Source organism: Hoplias malabaricus, chromosome 17 (assembly GCF_029633855.1).
Source record: "Hoplias malabaricus isolate fHopMal1 chromosome 17, fHopMal1.hap1, whole genome shotgun sequence".
In the NCBI taxonomy this organism is placed as follows: domain Eukaryota; kingdom Metazoa; phylum Chordata; class Actinopteri; order Characiformes; family Erythrinidae; genus Hoplias; species Hoplias malabaricus.
The window spans coordinates 29661603-29689186 of NC_089816.1; the positions used below are offsets into that span (position 1 = coordinate 29661603).

Sequence of the window (27584 nt, forward strand, 5' to 3'; positions counted from 1 at the left end):
AATCACTGCCAATATGTAAATAAAATTATATTAATTTACATTTAAAATACACTTAGTATATTACTCTTGTTATTTACAGAAAATATATATAACAATAAGTACATCAGCACAATCTAAGTATACTTTCTGTTTTTCACAAGGGCCATGGATGGTTGTGGCATGAGAGGAGATCTTATGAAAGTTAACATTCTGTCAAATACAGGGTCCATTATCTTGTAATTTGGGGTCACCTGAGTGAACCAGATATCTAAATCTTATCTTAAATATTGTCATAGGGTGTCATTTTGTCATAGCTCCCACCCTTAATATCTCATAATGTAAAGTTGTCACCTTGTGTTTCTTTGCCGAAGGTGGTCTGTCTTTTGTTTTGGCTGTTGTAGTTGAGGCGGACGTCTTGACCGTATTCCGGCAGAGTTTCTCGGGATGTGTAGGATTTGTGTTGACGGCGTCCATCCTCGCTCTCATCTGACGAGCTGGTGTATGACATTTCCATCTCCCGCCGCGCTTTGGATAGTGGCTGGTATGGTTTACAGTCCATCTCTTCCATGGCTGGACACACCCCACAGAGCTCATTCAGACATTGGATCGGCTAAGCTGGACATGGCTTGGGGAATCTGAAAACACAGATAATGCCATTGAGTAAATGCACTTCGTTTTTTAAGAAATATTTCAGAGGAGATTAAACACGTGATAATGCACACTTGAGCGGCACAGCACTGCTTGTGTCATTTTGGGTGATATTCAAAGTTGGCTTGCTGCTTAGATAGATGAGGTTCTGCTTATTATTCAGATTGTTTGTGAGGTGATTTTCAGAACTGGACATTACTGAACAATGTTTAACAATCAGGCTGTGGCTGGACAGATGAAGTCCCGAAGTCCTGTTTTTATTTCTGATATGTGGATCGTATATGTAAGTTGACAAACTGCAAATATGGCTTTAGGATCGCAGTGGTGCTTTTGACAGTGTGTGATTTAAAGTGTAGCAAAGAAAGTTGAATAAACACAATATCATTAAAACAGCACATTTCACCAAACAAAGTTTTGGAAAATATCAGATTCTGCTGTTTGCTCATTCTGAACATTTTCTCTTTTTCCTCATCTGTCAAAAATAGCTGGAGAGGTTGCACTGAAGAGATTATCATAAGTAAACATTCACTTCCATCCTATAATCCTTATAAACAGAGCTTAACCTTCAGACATCATGGTTCAGGGATGATAACAAAAGCTGTTAATTATTTCACTCTCATAGTTCTCTAAAAAAGCAAATAAATCCTGTCAAAAGCACCCGTGCTAAACTTTCTAACAAGTTTAATGGACAATAGATGTATTTTTACAGAAATTAAACCCACCCTGCCTTCTTTAGCTCATTTTTATTTGGCACTATTTGGCATAACAATGTCAAACAGAGAGGATGAACAGGAAATAAATTAAATGAATATAATTGGATTATAGTGTAATGTAATAAATATGTAATTTTACATATTATAACTCCATTTGGTCAAATTCATGTGATCATCCAACATTTCTTTTGAGATGAAAGGTATTGACAGACAGTTTGCTTGCTTTAGTAGCAGCTTATACTCTTCTGGGAAGGCTTTACACTAGATGTTAGGACATTACTGTGACGAGCTGATGACATTAAGCCACCAGCATATTAGTATGGTCAGGTACTGATGTTGGATGATCACTTATGAATAATAAACACCACTCCAACAAAAAATAAAGGCATTTAATACGGGTCTATCACTCCAGAGAACACAGTGCCATGAAACAAACCTCTCTATTTGATGCTTGGCACTGAGCCATAGTAAACGTATGTACAGCTGCTCTAGAGCACTTTTACAAATTAAATAATGAATATGGCATTGTTTCAGACTCATATATTGTCTTTATCATTAGTTGATAGATTTACTATAATAACTTGAACAATGTAAATCCTGAAATATTACAAATGACTGGCAATAACAAATAAGCGACAACACAGCATCTGTGTTGGTTTGATCATCTTTATCAAAATCAACAACTAAAAATCATACAGTTATCTCCACACACAGGGTTGACTATCTGCTGAGGCCACAAGCATCAACTGGACCTCATTTTTGTCCACCTTGGTCAGCACTGTTACAAATGTATTATATGCATGCAAATGTATTATGTATAATAATATAAATATTTTATACTATCATAGCAATTGAATATTCAGGCATCCCAAAGGTCACAGATCATTCAAAATGGCAGTATTTAGAATTCCTAAAAAGTAAAACATAAATATGTATTGTAAATGCTAAATGTGTATGCGCTATTCTATGATTAATTAGCTATAAATTATACCTAATTGTGTGTAACTATTTTGGTAGTCGTTTAACACTTCACATGCTGTCATTCTTTCATCCTTAATGGTGACCTATTATACTAATTTTCTACACGTTAACACGGTCTTAATGGAATGTCAGTTACCTGCTGTTGTCAAAATAACACAAGGGTCAAACACAACAGCACCATTCTCTCCCCTGTTCAGAACGACCAGTTTGAGAGCAAGTTTCTTAAAGTGATAGTCATCCACTGCTCACATCTAATGCAGAGCTTAGAGCAGCAAGAATTTAGTGCTCAGATGCTCCTGCTTTTTTCACAAATTTTACTTGTTTGTATTTGTTTAACTTGTCTTTTCATTCCTGCATAAACATAGGGCCGGTACTGTGACTCAAGATACACTTCTAAATTCTCTCCTGACATAAACCTGGAGCAAAATTCTAACTTTGTTTTTTTCATATTTTCCGGTATAGGCAGCAATTTACAAAAAAACAAATGAATTTATTTATTTTTGGGGAACACCCTGGATGCAGGCTTTCAGTTGTGGACACACAAAATAGAAAAATGGAATGAAATGAATGTCTGTGATCACCTAGTGACAGCTAGAGACGTATAAAGGCCCCCCAGCACTGGAACAGCATTCTTAGGCATGATGGAGCAATTAATTTTCTTTAGAATGTGTTGCATAAGTGATCAAGAACTAATCATCCCAGCCGTATAGACACTAATGTTTTGTGGCTGCCATCAACACACAAATATTTCAGAATCTACTTTAAAGGGTGCATATTCTAGCACTTTTCCACAAGTTATCATAGTTTCCCAGGTTCTTATTGAAATGTTAGTAGCATGATTTATTCAAAACACCACAAGGCTCAAACAAAAACAACACATTACTCTTCTCTACCTGTCTAAACAGCTCTAATCAGACTGACCGGTCTCAATGACTTTTCCTTTAAAAAAGAATAAGCCATTGTTTTTCTCAAAGCTAGCACACCACAGTGAGGAGTTAAGTGCTCTGTTTATTAGCCATTTAAGCTTGTTTCTTCTTCTTGCTCCTTTTTTTGCTCAGCACTATGGTTGTGTTTGTACTGTAGTACCAATCATGGACTTTCTGGGCTCCTGGGCCAATCAGGGCTTACAAAAGGTGCTACATTTGAATTTGCTCCACCCCTTTGTTTGAGGTTATTTGTGTGATTGGGGCATGTTGGGTGCATATTTGGGCTGTTTCTGTATTTATGTGTGGGTTTGTGTGTGTGTGAAGCCTGGCTGGTGTGTAGCGAGAGGTTTGTGTGAGGTTATTCACCCTCTGATACTGCGCACCCATGTCTATTCTGCTCTTTATTCCCTAGGGTGTAATAACAAGCACCTTTGGGAAGTAATAACTTCATTTCCTGTCTCTCTTCTTTGAAACTGCTAAAATATGTTTGTCTTTGCAATCTCACAATTACTGGTCCAGTGCTGTTATTGGAGGAACTGAGACAAGGAGGTCAAGTCCCGGAACTTAATGCAAGAAGTAGCCCAATCAGGTTGTCTCAATTTTCTGGAAGCCCCCAATTAAAAAAGAAAAAAAAAACCCTGACTGTGTTGTCCTGTTTTTTGCTAATTATTTTTTTCCACATTATGTCTCCTTTAAAGCATTCTCTGGGATTTAAATGTATACCTGATGCAAAATGAACCCTACTAATGCCTTTGTCCAAACATATTATACCATATAGTGTTTTCCCACAGTAATTAGAGACTCCATGGAATGATCATTTAAAAAAAAAACACACATGCTTATTACAAGCTTCTTGGTAAGTCAACATCAAGTGTATTCTTAGAAGTGTTCATTTCATAAAAAAAACAACTGCAGATAATTAAAACATGTGAGGGCATCGCTGCTGGAGATGGAGAGGTCAGCATGAGTCTGGCATGAAAGAACTGACCAGCTGAAAGGCAAGGAAAGGCAGGAACCCACAGACTTCTTGAAATACTGCAGTCAGACTTGGACAAAGTGAAGGAGAATGGAAGCTGACGTGAATCCTTTGAACGACCATATTCCATTTTCATTATAAAGGTCAACTAAGGCATGGGTCCCTGTAGCTGACCACAGAATGCCCTACAATGGCTGACCCTGTCTCAGCAGTAAGGCAATATCTCACTATATGGCACTGCTCCTCAATTCTAATCTCAATAGGGAGCCCATATAGTGCATACTTGAGTTTTCCCTGCTCCAGCACACTTGACTCACTTCTTACTGGCCTGGATCATGTGTAGAGAAGACATAGAAAAAACACTATTGTGTGTCCCTAAGGCTATATGGCACAGACCTACATAATAATTTGTACAAACATATTTCCCAGTGTGAAATGCATGTCATAAAGGGGTTTCTGATATCAAGTTGACGTAACACCTACACATCCTCTTGAGTGAACAAATTTGAAGCATTTGTCAACAAATGGCAGTGCTGAATTCCTATTTTGTTGACATATGGGAAAATACACTATATGTATAAAAAGGACACAGTTGTTTTCCAACGTGTTACTCGGCAAAGCTCTGTATTTAATGTAATATACAAACATTAAAATGATATAGGCCTCTATGGAATGGCTGCGCATGAGCTTTTTGTTACCCTGCACAATGACAATCAACAGCAAGAGGGGAATAAAACCCCTTATAAAAAACATGGATGCATACTTTAATTTAAAAAAATAAAAATAAATAAAACCTGTTGTTTTACCAGATGCATTCAACCTTTTGTTTACTAATGTATATCCGTATGAAAGAGGAACAAGATTAAGAATTTACAACTATATGAGAACATCTACTGGAATAAATGTTTACAAATGCATATGTCAATTTACAGAGCATGTATTAACGGTGCCAGTGGGGCTTGGTACAGCCTTAGTCACAAGGGAGGTCAGTGTGGATTTACCATTTCCAATAGTACAGGTAGATGATAAAGCGTAAAGTTGATACGGAACTGGTGGCACTGAGCATGCATTAACTGTGCCAGTGGGGCTAGGTACAGCCTTAGTCACCACAGAGTCCAGTGTGGATTTCTAGCTGTTGAAGGATGGCAGGACTGTAAAGCTAGCTTAGAGGAGGTTGGGGCTGGGACACCATACTTCACGGTTGAGCCGTTAAGAGGCGACGTGGACCCAATTCAGCAAAACACTGAAGGAAGTTAGGTGTAGCTGGTTGCTGATTGGATCATAAATGACCAGAGCAAGCCCATTGGTTTGGGTTAGGATTTAAATGGCAAAAGAATACAGGAATGCTGTGGTTACCGTTAGTAAGACAGTGGGATGTGTATCTTATCAAGTGTATGATTATTTTTATGTGAGTTTGCTTGTAGTTAGGAAGAGCCTCTGAAGGTGTCATGTGCATTTCCTGTGGATGTATATCGTTATGTATTAGTTCTGTAAGAAACGTCTGTAAGGTTTCATGTTGCATCTATGTTCTAGGAGCTGTGTGGTTTATGTTATTATAAAGAGCTGTTATATGTGTCATTTAGTGTTACACATTTACAAAGTAGTTCTGAAGGTAAAATGAGGACTTTTGTTGTTAAAAAGGGCATTTGCAAGTGTCATGTAGGCTCATTTACTTTAAGTAAAGGATTAACAATAAGCTAGGCATGAGAACTGAAGTATTTTGACCACTATGTGGGAGATAGTGAACTATGCAGAGAGAGGTTAGTATATTCTGAAGATTAATCATGAACTGAATTAATTTAATAATCACGATTAATTAAGCTTTAAGAATTTGCACATGCTTAGCCCTAATTAAAGATGTTTCCATTTAACAGCCCCAAGATTGTGCATGTATTTTAATTAGGGCTATCTAAGTATTTAAGGAAAAAAAGAATGTTAATTTCTCAGGACACTCTGCAAGCACTGAACCCAACTGACCAGTTTGTCCATAGCTCAGCTCACAGCTTTCCTTCCATAGTCGCATTTTTGTACAGGAGGGAAAATAATAAAATAATAAATAAATAAATAAAAATACACAAATAGTAATAATAATAATTATAAAAGGCGACGTGTTTTATTCATGTAATTGACTAGCTAACTACATTCAGACCATTTTTTTCTTTCCTCTGGAAAAATAAATGGCTTAAAAGTAAAAGGACAGGTGCAGGGTGTCGCAGCTCCATCTCATCCCAGATAAAAGTGGGGCGGCAATAACGGGTTTCGGTGCATTTGCAGTGTAAAAGAAATAAACTGAAGAGTCGAACTGAACATCATCTTATAGTCCAAGTAAACAGTCTAGCCTTGGTTTTTATCAACTGATCGGTCTCTGAGCTATTGCTGCAGGCGCTGTATAAAACCTATTTGATAATGATTGTAATATTTAGGCTTTACTATTCTAAAAGCCTTTCGGAGGTCAAAGAAATCGAAGTGAGGCACTGAAGCTAACTGTGTTTACCTTGAGAGGCCTATTTTGTTTGTCTGTGGGTTTATCAGTATTTATGTGGGTCTAGTTTAGTTATATATATGTGTGTGTGTGTGTGTGTGTGAGATGGGAAACAGCTGAGTGTTTAGTAACTTTCTCAAGGGCACCTCAGCTGTGGATGTTGAAGGAGGACACAGTACTCTTCCTTCAGTCCAGTCGTGGAAACCAAACCCAAGTCCCAAGCCGCCTTCTCTATCTATGGTTACATTTTAATAGATTATAAATCATATGATTTCATTATGTCAGGTTTCATAATGCATTCTAACATCTGTCCCTGTAAACACATGGACATGGGATATATCTCAATTTATTTTCTGTCATGTCAAAGACATTAATGCGATAAACAAGACAAAACTTAACAAATAAAGCCAGTATCAATTGATTCAAACAGGAATTTAAATAAATAAAATAAAAAAATCACATGGGGTGGCTTCTGTGATCCAGAAACCTCCAAAATCAGTACCAGACCACAATAGCTGCAAATAAAAATCCTCACAGCATTATTCCATCCTCTGGTGCCAAGTCTCCCCATAAAAACAGAAGCTGACAAAAACCCAGCTAATTCTTTTGTTTCCAGAATAAAACTCTTTCCGAGCAGGTTGTCTTCAGGCCATGTATCTTTATAACAATGCTTGAAAGATGGATCTGACACTACATTTGGAGTTTTCAGCTCAGCTCAGGAGATTTGATAAGTGCTGGTATATGGTGAACAGCAGGGGGTTTTGTTTTTCTCGTTGTTTAATGCCTCTGCTCCGCTTGTCTGTTTCTGACAGTAGACCCCATGTAAAGCACTCATGCATGTCTTGATAGGCTGCTGAGACCTGACTGATTCAATAAAGCCTTGCTAGTGATTTCCTATAATCTTAGTGTCTCTATATAATTCCACTTGTAAACATGTAGTACTTCCTATAATTCAACTGCCTACCGATCCTCTTGGTTGTAGTCTTGACCAATATATATTCTGTGAGGAAGGGATTTACTCTATATACCAACTAAGAAACGCACAGTGGTAAATATCAGTTCACATGAAATTGTGAAAGACTCAAAGGCCATGAACGTATCAGATTGGCTGATAAACTGAATATAAAACCATAATGTGATGTGCTACAAATGATACTTTGGCTAGATCTGTCCTTTAAATATTAGGTGTACAAATAGTTAATTCGTTCATTCATTATCTGTTACGTCTTATCCAGTTCAGGGTCGCGGTGGGTCCAGAGCCTACCCGGAATCACTGGGAGCAAGGCGGGAACACACCCTGGAGGGGGCGCTAGTCCTTCACAGGGCGACACACACTCTCACACCTATGAACACTTCTGAATCGCCGATCCACCTACCAACGTGTGTTTTTGGACCCTGGGAGGAAACCGGAGGAAGCCCATGTGAACACAAAACTCCTCACAGACAGTCACCCGGAGCAAGACTCAAACCCTGAGATCCTGAAACTGTGTGATTGCGCCACTACCTGCTGCGGCACCGTGCAGCCCTCTACAAATAGTTTCAAATGTGATTCAATATTTGATCATTCTTGTGTTTTTTGGTAATATTTTTGCAATTGTTGCATTGTCATTTTATTTAAAAAAATATGTAATAAAAATTTGTTGAAATGGCAAACAAGAGTTCCATCAAGTTCCATCAAGGAAATAGCACTGCAAAAGCATATGCCTCTGTTTGTTCTTTTCTTGGGAATAATATTGTATCCAAAAGTATGTGCGAGTTTTGGTTTAGCTGATTTAAAGATGGTGGTTTCTATTTACGTTTGTAGGTAATGTAAATGTAGCATATTAATACTTGATGTTTTTGTTGTTCTAGTTACTGTTGTTGTTTTCCATTGTTAATACTACACAACAAATATCATACAATTAAAGGAGAACTGGAGGACGTTTGAATTCTCAGTATATATATAAGTGTATATTAGAGTAAAATGGAAGTTTACTCACAAACAAATCTAGCACTGGCAAGTGTGAATACATACTTAATATTCTCTATAAAAGCCTCACTTTACATTTTCCTTTTCCTCCTTTTTCCTTTTTCAATCTTTCCCTGAGGTCCACTTATAATATTTGTGTGGTTTTATGTACCATACGCTACTATAACTCTTTTTTAACTTGGCCAATTTCCAAACACTTTAAACAGGCTCATTTTGCTGTGTCTTTTTGACTGATATTTACACATTCCGTCTGCTCTGTCTGGCAGCAATAAATAACCATTTTTATTCAAAATGCAGTCCAGGCATTAGCCTTTAACCTCAGTGTGAAAGAGTGCGCCTAACATGCTATAGGCTGAATAGACAGATATTAATACTATTATTGCACACACAGAGCTTGTATAACTTCAATGAGAGGCACTAACAATAGAATAAGAAACTATGGATCGGTCGTACGCTAGCCCAAGGTCACCATGCCCAAAGCTGAGCATCAGTGAAAGAAATAATAAGGCCCCTCCGTGTTGAGTGGTGGAGCAGAGGCTCTCTGTTCTCTGAGTGAGCTGGAGTGGCTTTTGTTATCCAGAACTAATCATCCAACATCAGTACTGGACCTCAATGTCCTTGTGCCTGAATGCAATCAAATCCCACTACATGTTTGCATTTTGTTCAACAAAATTGGACATACTGAGAAGCCCAGGGTATACTACTGTGGACTATTAGTGCTTCTCCACCGCATGGGTCCAGCTCTTCACGACTCGACTCGGCTCTGCTCGGTAGGTTCCATGAAGTGGAAAAGCACCATATTTGTTTTGACTGCACTAAGCTTGGGTGAACTAAGACCTTACTTATATAATGTTAATCAAACCATGTTGTTTACATGGTCTTATGCCAGGCATACGTTTGCAATCTCTTCAATCTTATGCTTGGATGATAATCAAACTGCATGTCTGAATCATCCGTCGTGTATTGACAACACTTGCAAATAATCTTCTCACACTGCATGACAATGAGTAGTCAGAATGACATGATATGACATGGGTGCAGACACACAACACCATACGGGCGTTTCTGATGGTTGGGAAGCTCTCCATTCAGTACAGGGCGGCACACTGGAATAAAATGTAGCTTTGCTTAATTGTTCCATACTCTGCAATGGAAAACTTGGACATGCGTTACACATGGACATACGTGGATTCACTCATGCTGCAAAACTCACTTTGCTTCAGATGACTATACTCCCTCTGTTTGATTATAGTGATAGTATTTATAGACTGTAATGCAAACCCACTCTTCAGAAGCTTAATGCACTGTATCATTCTGCTCTTTGCTTCTTTAGAAATGCCCCCTTTAGGACTCATCACTGCTCATTTTCCTCTCTGACTAACTCATCCTTACACACTTATATACCCATATACCAGTGGCGGATGCTGGTCTTTCAAGGAGGGGAAGCTCAATTTCGGCCTACATCATAAAATGTGTCAGTTTATTTAGACGTAAATTCTACCCTCCGTTCCTTTTTAAGAAAATGATCTGTGACCCTGTCGTACCAACAAGGCGTCTTTTCCAGGGACTTGACTAGTGTCCTCTCAATGGCCAGCAGAGCTAGGCTGCTTAAACGGCCTTGGCCCATGTGAAGTGTGTCCGCCTGTGCTCCCACGGATCTTTACACCAAAGGATCGCTGATTCGCTCATTTGGCTGTCAATCAAAAAGGGATTCAGCCTCAGACAGATCATCCAATCATCATGCAGAAGCTGAGCGTCCGGGCCAGCCGAGGCCAGCCCACTGCCCCGTAGACCCCCAGAGACGCTGAGCGTCCGATGGGCGGGACAAAGCCCAGCATTTATCCAATGACTCGTCTCGTTTCGCTGCACTTCGCTGCTTCACTATTGAACTCTGGACGCTCAGCATCCTCACTGTTTAAAGCACTGTGAAGCTGCGGGAATGATTGAGAGGAAAGCCGCGTCTTTACCAGTGATAAGAAGCTGATTCTGAACAAAACTTGAGCGCGTTGTAGTGCATATTTATTCAATGACATGTACACACAACAGTATACATTTGATCACTTATTTTTTTTTTTACATTTTAGGGGAAGCTGAGCTTCCCTTGCAGTCTTAGAGCAATCGCCACTGCCATATACCCCCGCCCCCACTGGTTTACATTCATTTACAAAACCCTCATTGGTCAAACACTAACCTATCTACAAAAATTGATACAACCATTGTCTGCTACATATAGTACGAGGTCCTCCAGGTAAAAATTTTGGCTTCTGCTTCACTCCAGTCATTGGAATTCACTTCAGCAAACGTTAAAATTAAAGACCTTTATGTCAAGCTGCGTTTTTAAGAATTACATAAGAAGTGTGATTACTGATACATGTACTTGTTTTTCTGCCAAATGGATTTGTAAAATTTGTTTATTAATGTTCACTCATGTTACATCTAATCATGTAGCAAATATGTTATATCTTATTTACTTCTTTTTCCTTTTATACATATCCACTTTTATTCCCGCTTTTCTTCAAGTAGCCCTTGCAGCTTGCAGGCTGTCATTGTAAAGAAAGAATATGTTCTTAAAGACTTCCCTGATTGAATTAATTGTTATTTTAAATATTGTTTAAAATAGTGTTTAACTAGCTGTGTAGTTTAGAACAGACAGACTGCTATCCATAAGATCGCTATACTGAGAGATCAGCTACCAATTCGTGTCTTCAAGATTTGTTGGAAAAATGTTTACCCTTTATAACTAGTGAATCTAGCTACTTTAAACACATTATGAACACAGCCATTCAACTCTAATCCTTAGAAAAGTCACAAGAACACTTCAGTGAAAGGTAGAAGTTTTGACAAATTAACACCCTTAATGTCAGAAGAAATGTATTCGCTATTGTTTAGTCATATAGTCATATTCATGGTTATATGCAAAAGTTGGAAGCCCCAGGTCAAATTAGATGTTCATAAGGAAAGAAAAGTGCACATAATGGGTTTACTTCATTTTATGCTGATGATTTTTATTTCCTCTTCAGGAGGGAACAACAAAGATTTTAATTGTGCCATAAATGTCACGCATAGCAGAATTTCTTTTCCAAAACAGGTTTTTTTCTGCGCTTGTGGCCTCCCACCCACAGGAAAAAGGTGTTTTAGGTCACTGAGGTTTTTGAAAACGCTCTTCAAAGTGGGGATTTTTCAAAACCGCGTTGTCACTCCTCTTGTGTGGGAGCGCTAATCGGTTATTTTCAGAAACGCTGACATCGCACAGCATGCATTTCTCGGGCTGAAACTCAAATCACTATTGGGTGAATTACATATGTCATTAAACTACAATGCAGCTAGCACTATATGTTAGATTCCCACATATGTACAAATATAAATGATGCTGTATTAGAAATAAATAATGCACTATTAAGATCTAGATTCAGTCATTTCATGACTAGGGTAGTGCAATGCATAGGCATGAAGCGATTTGGGATTAAACCTGTGTTTCATCTCATGTTTTGATATCTCTCTTTAAGAGGTACTATGCCCCCTAGGGGGCTGGAATGACAATGCAGCCATTTTTTAATTTTTTGAATGGATATTTTAAAAAATGGAGAGAGGAAAATCTCCTCTGTACTGATCCATGTGGACATGCCTTAAACAGAAGCCCCCAAACTTTTGCATGTTTGAAAGGCAGCATACGCATAGAATCTGAGCAGGACAGTGAAGTAATGGACAAAGTAGAAACATATTCAATGGACAATATAAAATATTCCGAATTTAAAGAATGTGGATTCATATTTTTATCAAGCATTTCTTTTAATGAGACAGGTGTAGTGTAAGATGTGCTGGACTTCTACACATTCATAACATTTACTTTCTGAGTCCAAAGCCAGACCCTAGACCAGTTTTACACAAGCTTTAGATTACTGTACTGAGTGTCAAGCATTAGATAGAGGGGTATTCAGATTTCCCCTGTGGAATTGTGTGTTGTGTTTGGTGTACGTTCAGTCATTTAGATTATGGGTATATAAAGTCAAAAATATACATAATATGTATATAACATAACGCATTGTGACTTTATTATTATGCATATGCTGTATAAACATATGTGACCTTACATTAATATTATCTATGCAGTGCAGTGCCTTATTCATATCCTATTATGAATAAATTTAGCAGGGCTAATTTTATATTTCTCGCATGCATGCCCGAAGACATTTTGCTGTCCGTTCTCTACAAGTGCACTTATTGTCTCTTAGCACTATTTTAACTAAAGCCATCTCCATATTTAACTGACGCCACTGTTTCATTTTCCTTTTCTCATGTTCATTCACATAGCATTTGGTTCACCTCACGGTTGAAAAACAGTCTTTAATGGCTTCTGCACTATTTGTGTGGTTCTAGATACAACCATTGGAACAAGAAAAGCCTTTCAACCTCATACAAAATTCACATGGATTTACCTCAAGTAATCCAAAGGGCAGTTCATATCCAGAAATTATGAGAATAATATTTAAAGAATCATGAAAGCTCTCATATGTGCCTCGTATTGTTAGAAACAAGATCCTGGATTCAAGGCCCTTTATGGTACAAGAAAAAGAAATCAAGCTGTAATAGTGTCCAGCCTTAGCTATACACTTCAAAAATAGGCCTTCCTTTACAGTACATATTTTAATATTAGAAAGATAATCTTCAAACCTGGGAACAGAAAAGTCCCATTTGTAACCTTCACAGCCTTCACTGTCCATTAATGTGGAAAGCAACAAGTATAAAGGCCTTTGAATCTGCGATTTAAACCCTCACTGCTGGCAGATCATCAGTGAATAAGTAACAAACCGCTTGTACGTTTACCATTTCAACACAGGCAAATTAGCTGCAGTTGCTTGTGTTGTCAATTCAGGCCCCAAGGCACAAAGCATGAAGCTTGTTAACTTGTTAACACAACACATAGTAAATACTAATCTGTCTGAGGCAGAAGAGACATAAACCTGTCATTATGGATTACGGCAGGATGCAAGAGTCTGCTTTTCATGTTGTCAGTAGAGCATCCATCATTTCTATTACTGCAGCATTAGCATCAGGAAGGTTTTTTTTTCTTTTGGTATTACTGGTCCTACACACTTCCAGATTATTTATTTATTTATTTATATTATATCATATTATATTATAAACATAATTTCATTAGCATTTTTCAACCTCAGAATTAATCAAGCTGTTTTATTTTTTATTTTTTTTTGCACACACACACACACATATATATATATATATATTCACCGATGGAATATTCCATTACATGAGTATCCAAGCCACCCATTGCATCACTAGCTCTTCACATGGGTCATCAGCTAGGCACCTCCCCTCATCAGTGTTTCGCTGAATTGAGCCCGCGACACCTCCAGAAGGCTCAACTGTGAAGTCTGGCGTCCCAGACCCACCCCCCTCCAAGCCAGCTTTACAGTCCTACCTTACCCTTACCATCAACAACCGTAAATCCACACTGGCCTCCCTGGTGACTAAGGTTGTACCTAGCCCCACTGGCAGTGTTAATGCTTGCTTAGTGCCACCAGTTCTGGCACTTTATGAACTTTCTGTGCTACACCATCAACAATCACAATAGCACCTCTACAGTTTCTGATAACTCCTTCACAGCTGTCCTTAGTTTCTGGCCCCTGATGCCGACGGGATGTGCAGCATTCCACCAGCATTCCCTCACCTCAGCCAACAAGTCCACATACTTCAGCTTCTTCCTTTCAAATGCTTCATCTACTGCATCCTAAAATGGCACTATTAACTCTATGAAATAAAGTCTGTTTACTTTTCAAGTATAGCACCATGTCTGGCCTCAGTGTAGTTAACTCAATGCACTCTGGGACCTGCAGTTTATCACTTATGTCCACCAGCAATTTCCAATCTCATGCTTCAGCCTATCTATCAATATTTGTAGCCTGTGCATGCTCTCATGCACAAACCTAACCATTTTATTACTACAGCCAATTGTCAATTAATTAACCTCTAGGCATTTGCAGTTCAACAAACAAAAACCCTTAGCACCTGATTATGTTTCCATGTATACAGACCATGTGACAAACTTAACTTACAAACTGATAGAATATGCGTCAGCGTGCCAAGCCCTGTACATAATCCACAGCTATGGTTTTCACCTACCCACTGTCCAAGATTGTGAGGTGTTGGAAGGACGTTGTAAGTTGCTCCCAGCTAAAAATTTAACACAACTTGTCTCTATCGCACACAACTCTTGCCAGGACATTTTCTGCTTCTCTGGATTCTCCCATTGAAGCCACTGGCTTGTTTTGCCTGTGATGCTGCTGTTGTGTATCGTGCCTCCTCTTCATGCCCGCAAATAAAACTAGTCATCATTTGCCTTCTCTCTGGTGATGTGAACTTACTAAAAGCTTTTCACGAATCACTTGACCCAAGGCCTGCTCTTCCGTATTGCACTTGGCCAATCACATCCCTTACCTCTGATGAGCTTCTGGCTACCTGCACTGCCACTCGTGGGTTCCACTTCCTTCCTGCTTTTGTGACTGGCACTGCTGCTTTAAACCACTGCATCCTTCGATCCTGACAAAATCACCTTTGCACATTTAAATTCCTTAAATTAACTTATGAGTTGTAGCTCCAGTAACCCTCTCCCATAGCATGCCATGCTACTTAAACACTGTGGCACCCCAAGCCACTTACTCGTGGCCTTGTTCATAACCCTTTCCCTCTTCTCTACTTTATAAACAGTCAATGGCGACCTAATACCAGGCAGTAAGCCAAACTGCAGACACCACAATTTCAACTTCTTTGGCAAACATGGTCTATCAATGCTATTAACAGCCTTCACCAGTTCAGCTTTTAGCCCCACAACTTGCCCAGTATCATTTAGAGCTGCACTATACCATCTACCTAAACTCTTCACTGGTCTCTCCAGTACCGTAGTGGTCATTTCTCCTTATATCAATTTTTATTCCTTTTACAAGTAAAAAGGTAGAGAGATACACACAGACGTTTGGTTCATGAAATAGTGCTGGGTGATATGACCGCAAATGAATATAATTATTTATTCAACATTTTACCTTGATTACAATTAATTAATGATTATTTTGTTTTTGTTTTTTGCCTTCATAGTTCACTGACTAGGCTTGCATGCTCAAGTATTAAAGCTAAAATATTTATTCTAATGTTGCTGGGAGCTAGAGTTTTTACATTTTTATTTATTTATAATTTTTTTCTAGCCATGCTCTGTTCAAAATTGTTGATGTGATTGTGCTTCAAGTGGTGCAACAGACTGATGGTATTAACTTTGGTTACTGTGTTTACATTTGATTTTTTATGTTCAATGTCATCTACACTAAAGTCAAAACACATCCAAACGACAGGCACAACATTTTTCCTTGTTGTTCAGTTGGCCTCTGCGTACTCCACTATGCTGCTTTAATGTGCCCAATCAGACAGGGCAAAATCACGTAACTACATGCATGGTATATTTAAGGGGACAGTGTATCTACACACATAGAGGACATATTAACAGAATTGACAAAAAAAGAGGATGAACAGAATACAAAGAAACATCTATTTAATTTATATAGACAATGTTATGTTGATTAGAGGTTCTGAATGTCAATTTCAATTTTTGATTATTTGCCCAGCTCAAGAATGAAATGAGACTAAGTAAATGATGCTCAATGCAAAGTATAAGCTAGAGGTCTAATAAGTGAATATTCTGTCACAAGCTGTATGACTCCCTGTTTAATTATAATCAACGTTTTTGGGGGTATAGATGCCATAACTGCATGATCTATGACGTGCCCAATAAAGGAAATAGCAAGCTATTTAAGAATCAGCTTCAGTGTTGGTTCTACCCAACATTAGCACAGCAAATAAGACTGCAATTGTCCAAACTGAATCATTCCTGAACACCAGGCTGGCACATTCATTCACTCATTCATTCATTATCTGTAACCCTTATCCAGTTCAGGGTCACGGTGGGTCCAGAGCCTACCTGGAATCATTGGGCGCAAGGCAGGAATACACCCTGGAGGGGGCGCCAGTCCTTCACAGGGCAACACATACACACACACATTCACTCACACACTCACACTTACGGACACTTTTTGAGTCACCAATCCACCTGCAACGTGTGTTTTTGGACTGTGGGAGGAAACCGGAGCACCCGGAGGAAACCCACGCGGACACGGGGAGAACACACCAACTCCTCAAAGACAGTCACTTGGAGCAGGAATCAAACTCACAACCTCCAGGCCACTGGAGCTGTGTGACTGCGACACCTACCTGCTGCGCCACCGTGCCGCCCCAGGCTGGCACAAAACATCTGTAAATCTGTTGTTTTTTTTTTTTTCCTTCTGGTAACATCACAAAGTCAAATCATTTTGACTAGGATTAACTTTGCATTTATAACACAAACTTTTATGTTATTTTTTTATGTTTTTCTATTTTACACGATGCAAACAATGTCCTTTTCATCATGTGCTAATTTCCTGATGAATGGTCCAATAGTGGTGCTCCGAAAGCATTTGTAAAAAGCCTTACATTTGCTTATATTGAAAGTAAAGGGTGTTAGCAACAATATATATATGGACTATATCACCTTGGGAACAAGTGGTAAGTTTAAACCACTGTTACAAGTAATACATTTTATATTTAAATCCTATTTTAAACAAAGATATAGTAAGATAATTTTGATTTTTCACAACGCAGGCCTTTTTTTAACATAGGGAGAACTGGTGAAGTGGCCAAGGGCCTTGGGGAACCTCAGTAACACTGCATAATTTTTGGTCTAATAAGCTAATATATCATTTCAGATCAACTGCTGTCTTTCCTTCTGCTGCAGCTTGTGGGCTTCATCTCCCCTTGAGTCATCATCAAACTGACAACCAAGGGCCCAGCAAGGGTTCAGCACCACAACCAAGGTTAATGAGGCCATACTAAAAAAGAAAGGCCTCCAAAACAAGAAAATTAAAATATGTAATTATGATTTATTTTTTCAGATATTTTCAGACAGAAAAAATAGATGTTCTTTCGTCTTAAGATTTTCAAAGTCAGCTGCTACAGAGTACCTCTCTGTTTCAACAGAACAACTAGTTGATGAGGTTATTTTATGTTTTGTTTTGTTTTTTTACCTTATAATCTAGAGACCATGAGTTTATCTGGAATGGCATGCTACCACAGTGCATACTGCATAAGTAATACTGTTTACTGAATACTATTCAGTATGCAGTAAAGCATCAAGATTGATTTTCATCATGTGGCACCTTACCATGTCCTTACCATCTACATTTCACTCAGAGCAGAAAAGCAAGCAGTGGTAGACTTCTCCGTCTGCAGTCAAAGATCTGAGAAATATTATACTAGCATGAAATTCTGAGATATATTCATCTTGAGAAAGACATTTTTAAGTTATCTAGTTAGATTGTGTTAGTCCATTATAGCACATTTCTGGCGCAGCAGGTAGTGTCACAGTCACACAGCTCCAGGGACATGGAGGTTGTGGGTTTGATTCCCGCTCCGGGTGACTGTCTGTGAGGAGTGTGGTGTGTTCTCCCTGTGTCCGCGTGGGTTTCCTCTGGGTGCTCCGGTTTCCTCCCACAGTCCAAAAACACACGTTGGTAGGTGGATTGGCGACTCAAAAAGTGTCCGTAGGTGTGAGTGAATGTGTGTGTGTGTGTCTCCCTGTGAAGGACTGGCGCCCCCTCCAGGGTGTATTCCCGCCTTGCGCCCAATGATTCCAGGGAGGCTCTGGACCCACTGCGACCCTGAACTGGATAAGCGCTTACAGATAATGAATGAATGAAGGTACATTAAATACATAAAATACATAAATATATTTTGTTGAACGAATACTAGAAAGTATATACCATGAAGGAAGTTCTGGCTACATATTAGAACATTAAGAATATTTGTAGAATAACACATTCTACATAACTATTGTTGAGTACAGTCAGTAAGTGAATAATTAGTAGTATACCATTTTTTATCACTGGGCATGGTGACCTTAGCTTCTTCTTTGCTTGTCCTTATTGCCACAGTGACCCTCAAATGGAGTCGATTTGAGTCCAAAGATGAGTTGAGGAACTCAATCCATTAATGTATATAGGTTATCAATACTCCTCTCTCATTACTTACTTAGATTTTATACTTGCTATCTGATGTAAGTGCAAATTAGGTTCTAATGCAAATGCTAGTAACATTCCAAAATATGGTTAAATAGTTTAACAGTGTATGTAAGCATTAAGTGCCCCTGCTAAACTTTCCCTGGCAACCGGCCCTGAAACTCTATGGTCATTAATTTACAAAGTCAGTTTCCAAGAACACTACTTGTAAAAATATCTATAAACAAAATTATTTTATGTTGTAATACATGAATGAGGCATCATAAACATGGCTGTTACTATTTATTTCAGGACAGTATCTAGGCCTGTCATAATAATTAAACTATTGGTTTATCATGGCTGACTGTCTGTGAGGAGTTTGGTGTGTTCTCCCCGTGTCCGTGTGGGTTTCCTCCAGGTGCTCCGGTTTCCTCCCACGTTCGTAGGTGGATTGGTCACTAAAACGTGTCCATAGGTGTGAGTGTGTGAGTGAGTGTGTGTCGCCCTGCAAAGGACTTGCACCCCCTCCAGGGTGTGTTCCTGCCTTCTGCCCAATGATTCCCTGGACTGGATACGCAGTTACAGACAATGAATGAATGAATAGTGAAATATAGTCTTAAAATGAAAAAATAATCTATCACAATTATTTCTGGGTCATTATTGTTAAATAAAAAGGCATGTTGTGACATGAACATATGATTTTGTCATGTATTAACATAATGTAATTTAAGTAATATTCATAAAATTATATTATCCACCATTAACTAGAACTTAAGGGAGCAGGATTATTTTTAAACACAAAAACAAGTAAATAATTTGAAAACAAGTCATAGCATTTTAAACATGGTTATACATTGTAATGCAGTTTTGTATATTCTAAACAGCCTTGTTTACAATGTTATAATAATGCATTACGACATGTTATAAACACATTAATTATAGAAAGTGTTACCTTTAATTAATTTATAATAATTGCATCTATAGGGAAAAATTATAAATAAGATATACCTTCTTACTCTCTCGCTTTCTCTTTCTCTCTCACTCTCTCTCACACACACAAACTTCATAGACTTATGTGACCCCGATGTACTTTTTAAAAATTGCACCCCACCCCCCCACCCCCCTTCATTAAAGTACCTTATAACCACTGTGACAAAGTAGGCATACTTCATTACTCTGATCACAGAGTTTGGTCCTGTGCGGCCTTTTCAAGTTAATAAAGGAGACGTCTCTTCACACAGAGCAGCCTCATCTCCGTCTATCTGCCGTCACGTAGACAACTCACGTCTACTACTACTTAATTAGCTCGGAAATTTAAAGGAGATTATTTGTGCACAGCGGGCAAGCGGGGTTCAGAAAAATGCACAAAGCTGCCCAACTGTGACAATTAAAGCTTTGCAACTGGGTTAGAGCAAGGTAAAGTTGTTCACTTAACAATGAACAAACAACAACTTAAAAGGACTAAAAACTGGATCCCTGTTAATGTAGACACTGAGTTTTGTTTTGGAAGAACATACACTGTTATTGTCCAAGAGTACTAAGCACATTTTATTTAAGAGATGAAATGGGAGGAGATAAAAAACATAAAAATAATATTGGAATCAGATAAACTGACCAATATTTCAAACTGATACTTGATGTTATACATCATAACTTCATACCATCTGCACAGCCGCTATGTTTCTGGTATTAATAAGCAGTCTGCCACTACTGGCTGCAGTAACAGCTTCTACAACAAGTTCTTAGACTAGATTTTGGAACAATGCTGTGAGGATTTCACAGCATTCAGCCACAAGTACATTAGTGAAATTAAGTACTGAAGTTAGACAATTAGTTTTGGATCTCAAAAGACACAGTTCCACTGCCAAACACTCCACTGCTGAGGTGGTTATTCCACTCTAGCCGTTGCTTGGTATAAGGTGTAATAACCTTGTGCTCATGGAGCCGCTCTAGGGCACCCCATTTCATTCCATGCTTTTTATAATATATGTTATGAATGCACAAATTAATTTCGTGTTTCCACTAGACATGAAATGGTTACCGGTTTCACAGTAAACCATCGTAAAATTCCTGATTGTTAGTATCACAGTTTCAATGTCCATTATTTCATTTACTGTATTTAGAAAAAAACATGAAAATTACAGCATCAATCAAAATTAGGAATAGTCTGCCAGTGGCCATAGCAGCATGCCACAAATAACATGGGGTTTTGTGTGTGTGTGTGTGTGTGTGTGTGTGTCAGGGAAACATGGCGCATTGACAGAACCACAGTGTGGTGCCCAACACCTCCCCATCCTGATATAAACCAGGGAAGGTGAATTCAGTACCGGGTGGTGAGATTGGGTACCACACCAATGCTTCTGAAGACTAAGATATAAGTTAATGGGCTAACTGATGCTGATGCTGTGGTAAACATATATGTGGATGTAAAAAGGTGCTGATTTACTTTTTTTTTCTTTTCTTATTCTTTTAATTTCCAACAAGACATTGCATGCAAAAAAAAAAGATTTTTTTTTTGCATGCAATGTCTTTTTGGACATTATCCAAAATTGTGAAGAATTTTTTTCCAGGACATTCTTCTGCCAACACCAACAAAGTTTATCAAATTTTAGTGTTGCAGTCATATGCGTTTTCCTTTGGGTTCTAGAAGCTATTTGAAACAAACATGCCTCTTATAATGGGATCTCAGTTTTGTCTATACAGGGAACACTTCCAAATAAATAAATAAATAAAAATGTAGAGTTATTAAAATATAATTACTGATCACCTGTAAAACAAAACATAATACAAATGATATCTAAGTTAGTCTCACAAGGCTTTTATAGCTTTACAGAAGGCAAACGGGGAAAATGAGGCTTTAAATGAGCACACAGTGCTGCTAATTATTTTTTGCGTTCAACATATAACATTCTGAAATGATTTCAGCTTTTTTGTCAGTATGTTTAACTTTTTCAGCACATATTAAAAATACTGTGATAGTACTTTCTGTATAATTCCAGGCCAGTATAATCACAATAAAAAAATGTTCATACATTTCCATGTCTAGTGTCCACTAGTGTACATGTTTATAATCATTTTTACATCTTTGTATCAATGCTGGGTTATAAATAATACTGCTATTGTCATTAGTCCACAGTTTCCATACCTGCACTTCTTTATTTTTATTTATCTCTATTTTATTATTTTTTTAATTGAGGACTTTTTGTTGTGGAGAGTTATATAAATAAAATTTGATTGATTGATTGATTTTTTGTATCAGATATTGTTACAATAAATCAGGTGTCCTATGTTAAAATGCATAAACAATTTGTCAGTAGTCAATATTTTATTTACAACAAGAAACTATCAACAAATTACATTTCAAGATTTTATAAAATGCAATATCATTATAGCTTATTAAGATAATTTCCAAACTAATGATGTAATGTGTAGTATACATATAGAAGTACTAGTAGTTTAACATAGATAAAGTAAACATGTATCCTTTTAGGAAAATAAGTCTATGAATATTCTATGCAGGGCGGCACGGCACAGCAGGTAGTGTCGCAGTCACACAGCTCCAGGGGCCTAGAGGTTGTTGGTTCGAGTCCCGCTCCAGGTGACTGTCTGTGAGGAGTTTGGTGTGTTCTCCCTGTGTCTGTGTGGGTTTCCTTCCATGGTCCAAAAACACACGTTGGTAGGTGGATTGGCAACTCAAAAGTGTCCGTAGGTGTGAGTGTGTGTGTGTGTGTTGCCCTGTGAAGGACTGGTGCCCCCTCCAGAGTGTATTCCCGCCTTGCGCCCAATGATTCCAGGTAGGCTCTGGACCCAGCGCGACCCTGAATTGGATAAGCGCTTACAGATAATGAATGAATGAATATTCTATATAAATGACACATTCACTTTCTCCATTGCAAGTAAAAAGCACAGTTCAGTCAGGCTCGGTTTACTTTGGTTCCAGAGTGCAGAACTGTCAGTATTCATGCAAGCTATATGCTATATTATACTAAGAAAAATAGGTTTTATGGCTTTCAAAGGATCCTGCAGTCTGGCTGTTCAAGGCCATCATGCCTGACTGTTTCAGACAGACTTTGGAATGACCTTAACATTCACCACTGCATTTAAATACCCAGCTGCATGAGCCATCTCCACACAATCAGGTATCTAAAAGATGTGCTGCTCATCCATATTAGTTCCAACACCTACATGTCTCACTAAAGGCCATTATGAGCCATTTCCTGAGCAAAAAATAAAAATAAAAAAAAAACAGTCACAGAATTAAACTTCATACGGAATATATTTTTTCTTTGCTGAGCCACCGCGTTGTTCTCCTGACCTCTTCAACACTATCTGAAACACAGAGCTGACCAATTATGGCATCCTCAGTCAATCCTGTGGAGATACGTTAGGGTAATCATACCTGTTTGTACAGATCCAAATTTACAACTGACCTTTCTGCAGCTGACGGAATGCTTTTATATCACTCGAAAGGTCACTCTCTCTGGACTTTCCCTTTTTGCAACTTAACATTGTGAACAAGTTGCAGAGAACTCTGGTGAAAACCAATCATTCGAGTTTTAAAAAAAAAAACTCCAATTACTTGCTTTTGCCTTACTAACAGTGTTAAAGTTACACATTATTTGACACACCCATGACAGGCACACTTGTGCTAATGTTGTTCTTAGCTTTTGGAGCTGGAGAAGTGTTTCTTAGGAGTGTACCCCAGAACTGTCTTATTGACTAATTGGGAGTTAGAGTTTTGCATGGGCCATTAGCATTCTGTTTGGCGGGGGAAAAAAATGGGCGACTGGCTAGAGAGGCCCATAAAACTGAACCTTGCTCAGCTTGGGTAAACACCATTGAAAAATATAACTGCAGCTTGGTGGGTTAACTTCTCTTTTCCTATTATTTCTTTTGCCAAGTCTTGATCTGAACTTGCACAACATACCACTAAAAAATGTAAATATTTAATATATAATTTATTTGTCCTTTGATATGCATGCAGTTTTCCTATTAAAGGAACACTAGGTAATATTTTTTACCCTATTGCTAACCTGTAATAGGGAGAATACAGTCTCTGTCATTGCTACTCTGGGTTCAGCACTGCAGAAACTGCACTGTGTACACGCTTGACTTCAGGACAATGCTGTCAAAGTGAATTACACTCTGCAACTGTAGGGGGAGCTCAAGAGCAAATAAACCAAATATTACCTAATATTCCATTCACGTGAACTGCCGAATCCAATTCCTTTGTAGATCCCAAATTAACCAGTTAATGCTCCAGGCCTCCTGCATATATTTAAATGTTTATTCATCTCTGATACATTCTGCTCGCCAGGCGTGAGTGAAATGGCTGTTTCTTAACATGTAGAAGACTGATTGGAGAAAATAAATGCTCCTTTAATGTGAATTTATGACAGATTTTCTTGTGTTTACATCCTGAGGGTGTGCACACTGGATGATGCAAAGATGGATAGATGGTAAAAAAACAAGTTCAACACATAAGTGTCAGCTTCAAATAAGTTTTCAAAACACCAAATCCCCTGTTATGAATTTATAAAAACAACGGTAAAATGTACTGGACCTGCCTATGCTTTAATGCACACGCAAGAAGGGTAATGATGCAACCTGGGGATTAATCTATAGTAGAGAAACACTGGCATCACACTGAGATCTGCAGGAATATTTCACTACTAGCAGCTGACTTGTGTGCCTTAACATCTGAGTCCATACTTTATACACATTACAATCTTTTTCATTATTCTAAAGGCTCTTATTTGTCTTCCTCTTTTAACTCTGTGGTCCATGGCGCATACACTCCTGTCTCTACGAGTACTCTGATTTGCGGTTGCAGGGTTCACTTTTTGTAAATGTGCATTTGTTTCTCATTGTACATTGAGTACCACGTTTAATCTGCATTTAACCCATCTGTGGCAGTGAACACACACACCCACCCAACCACACACACTAGAGGAGTGATCACACAAACACCCAGACCCCGGGGAACAGTTAGGGTTAGGTGACTTGCTGAAGGGTATCTCTGCTGTGGATTGAGGGAGGAGACAGTGCTGTTCCTTAATCACCCCTCCCCAATTTTCTTGTCATTCTTGATAATCAACTCAGTGACCCTCCAGACCCAAACCCTCTTTTTTTCACCCATTAGACAACAGCTGCCCCTGACCAATTAAATCACTGAGCAATTACATGATAACACTTTACAATAAGCATACATTATTTTAAAAAATAACAGTACTTTGGCAGTTTTAAATAATACTAAAATGTTAAGGCACAATTAATCATTAAGTAATGAAAGAAACAAGAAAAAACATTTTTTTAGGATCTTAGAAAATCCTTAAAATTGCTAGTTAATGCTAGTCCTTGTTTTTAATGATTAATTGTGACATTACCTATCCATTTAGTAAGATTTATTATTGCTCTTAAATGTCATGAATTATGGAAAGTGTAAAAAATTACACGTATATTTACAGCATTTTGCTCTTGTTCCAAGAAAGTCGTGTTAAAGATTTAGGACTTGCCCAAAGACTCCTATTGGTACAGTGCTTGCTTGGGCTTGATCTTAGTCTGGGCCTGTAGCACAGTCACGATGTTAAGGCCTGTTTATGACTCTGTGTTGAATCTATGTACAAATAAAGGTCCCGTGGAGCCGAACCCTACCGCATCAATTCAGACTGCAATGACATGACTGTGACTGGTCTAAAGTCAGCTGAACTAGGGTCAAGCTGAGGGAAGAAGTCTAGAAATATGAACTCCTTTTCGGCACATTACAGACACCGCCGACAGCAGCAAATTCATGGAGCGAGAAGTCCTTAGACATCATTTGGACAGCATGGTATGAATAAAAATGTGAACGTTAGGGGGTGTTGGCTTTATATTTGTTTCTTTCCTGGCACTGCATGAAAACTACACTGCTCCAAATAGTGTCCTAATCCCTACATAGTACACGTTAGAGATTACAACACTAATACTACTACTTGGGTTGTCCCAAATAGCATTTTCAGGACTTCAGTTCTTTGGCCGTAATATTCTGTTAATATTCTGTAAATGTTTTTTTGTGTCTGACCTGCTTTAATATCCAGAAGCTAAGCTGTGGCTATTCTTGCTAATTTGCTCCCTGACCCTGTTCACATTAGCAGGTGACAAAGCGATAAGCGTCTAGTCATTTCCTATGGAAGAATGTGATATGTAGCAATTCAACGTCAAGCGTCATGGCGACAGAGTGACAAGCAACAAATCAAGTTGAGATTTTCTCAACTTTATGGAAACGATTTATGACTCAGTGATGCGACATTCTAAATGATTGGTTGCAAGAAATTCTATGAACCAATCGTAGACATAGGGTCCCCCCCCCCCTCCCCCTGAGACAATGTAAAGAGCCTCGACACATCCACAAGAGACAAACTTTGGGAGACCTAAGCAACTTAGTTAGTTAGTTAAAGCTGACAAAACGAATTGTAGGATGTTGTAGTGTGTTAGGCTGTTTTAGGCTTCATTGAGGACTTTCATTTTGACGAAGCTGAACATGAGTGGAGTGCTAGGGGCACATTGCCTTTATCAATATCCACATAAAAGATAATAATTATAATAATTAAAAAAATATCAGAGCCTCAAAATTTACCACCAAATACCTACACTCTGAGAAAAAACAGTTACAGAAGAGGTATAATTTTGGTCACTAAAGGTAATAGCAGTGTAAATGAACCTGTAAATATTTAACAGTGGTGTTAAGTCCACTTATGTTCCTTTAAGTTTTATATATATATATATATTGATGACTCAAAAGTGTCCGTAGGTGTGAGTGTGTGAGTGAATGTGTGTGTGTGTTGCCCTGTGAAGGACTGGCGCCCCCTCCAGGGTGTGTTCTTGCCTTGCACCCAATGATTCCGGGTAGGCTCCGGACCCACCGCAACCCTGAACTGGATAAGCGGTTACAGACAATGAAAGAATGAAAAAAGGCCTCCAAAGTGACCGTTCCTATGAGTGTAGCTATCCGAACCTGAAGGGCCAGCCCTGACTACTACACTACTGCATTGTGTACTACATAGGGTTGTGGAAGATATTTGTGATTCAGCCCTAGTATTTTGGCAGTGTAATTGCAGCATGATGCAAACACACTGATGCGCAAGAATAAACTGAAAGGTTACAAATAGGGCACTTGCGTGTGCTGCGTTGATTCAACTCAGAACCATGACTTGGCCTTTAGCCACTGTTAATGTGGAATATATCATGATACTTCATTTAGTAGTTCCCCATCTAATATCCCCTACTCACTTGGCTTGCAAAATGCTTTATACCAAAATGTAGAAATAGAAATTCATAAGGAGTTTGAGAGCACTGTCAGATGGAGCAAAGCAATGTAAAACAAGCTCCAGGCTTAGGCTGTATCAGTAGCATTGCCTTCCATCAATCAGGGCAAAGCTTGACAATGTGGGCATCTTAAGCTACTGTAGGAAAACGGTAAATAACTATGATGTGACAGTACTGGGTGATTAGGAAAGCTAGTGAGAGAGTGGAATTGGGGCAATAACTCTAAATCAATAATCAATGTTTTAAATAAATAAAACACTGGGGCTTGATTGTGAGTCGTGTACGCCCAGCTTTTGTAAAATGGCTAATGCAAGGTCATTGAATGGTAAAAATCAACCGTGTTTTATTCCTGTCTGTGTGACGACGTTTGTACGGCACTTGCGTTTGTTGCAGCTGGAAGGAATAAATGCACATTAAACATGAAGTCAGAGCAGTGTGTCAGGCTGGGGACCTCCTGTTGTAAAAATTCACTGTTGCCAGGAACACTGGGAGTTTGCTTTAACTGCAAGCTCTGAGCA

General features: G+C 38.5%; 1 protein-coding gene across 1 annotated transcript in view; it reads right to left on the reverse strand.

The window, feature by feature from the left end:
• The window catches only part of LOC136674158 (teneurin-1-like), a 362280-nt gene that overhangs the window by 300492 nt on the left and 34204 nt on the right, over positions 1-27584 (reverse strand). The window contains exon 2 of the mRNA XM_066650044.1: positions 331-614. Within this exon, the coding sequence (XP_066506141.1) occupies positions 331-547 (217 nt within the window). The 5' untranslated portion in view covers positions 548-614. The remainder of the gene's footprint in view (positions 1-330; positions 615-27584) is intronic.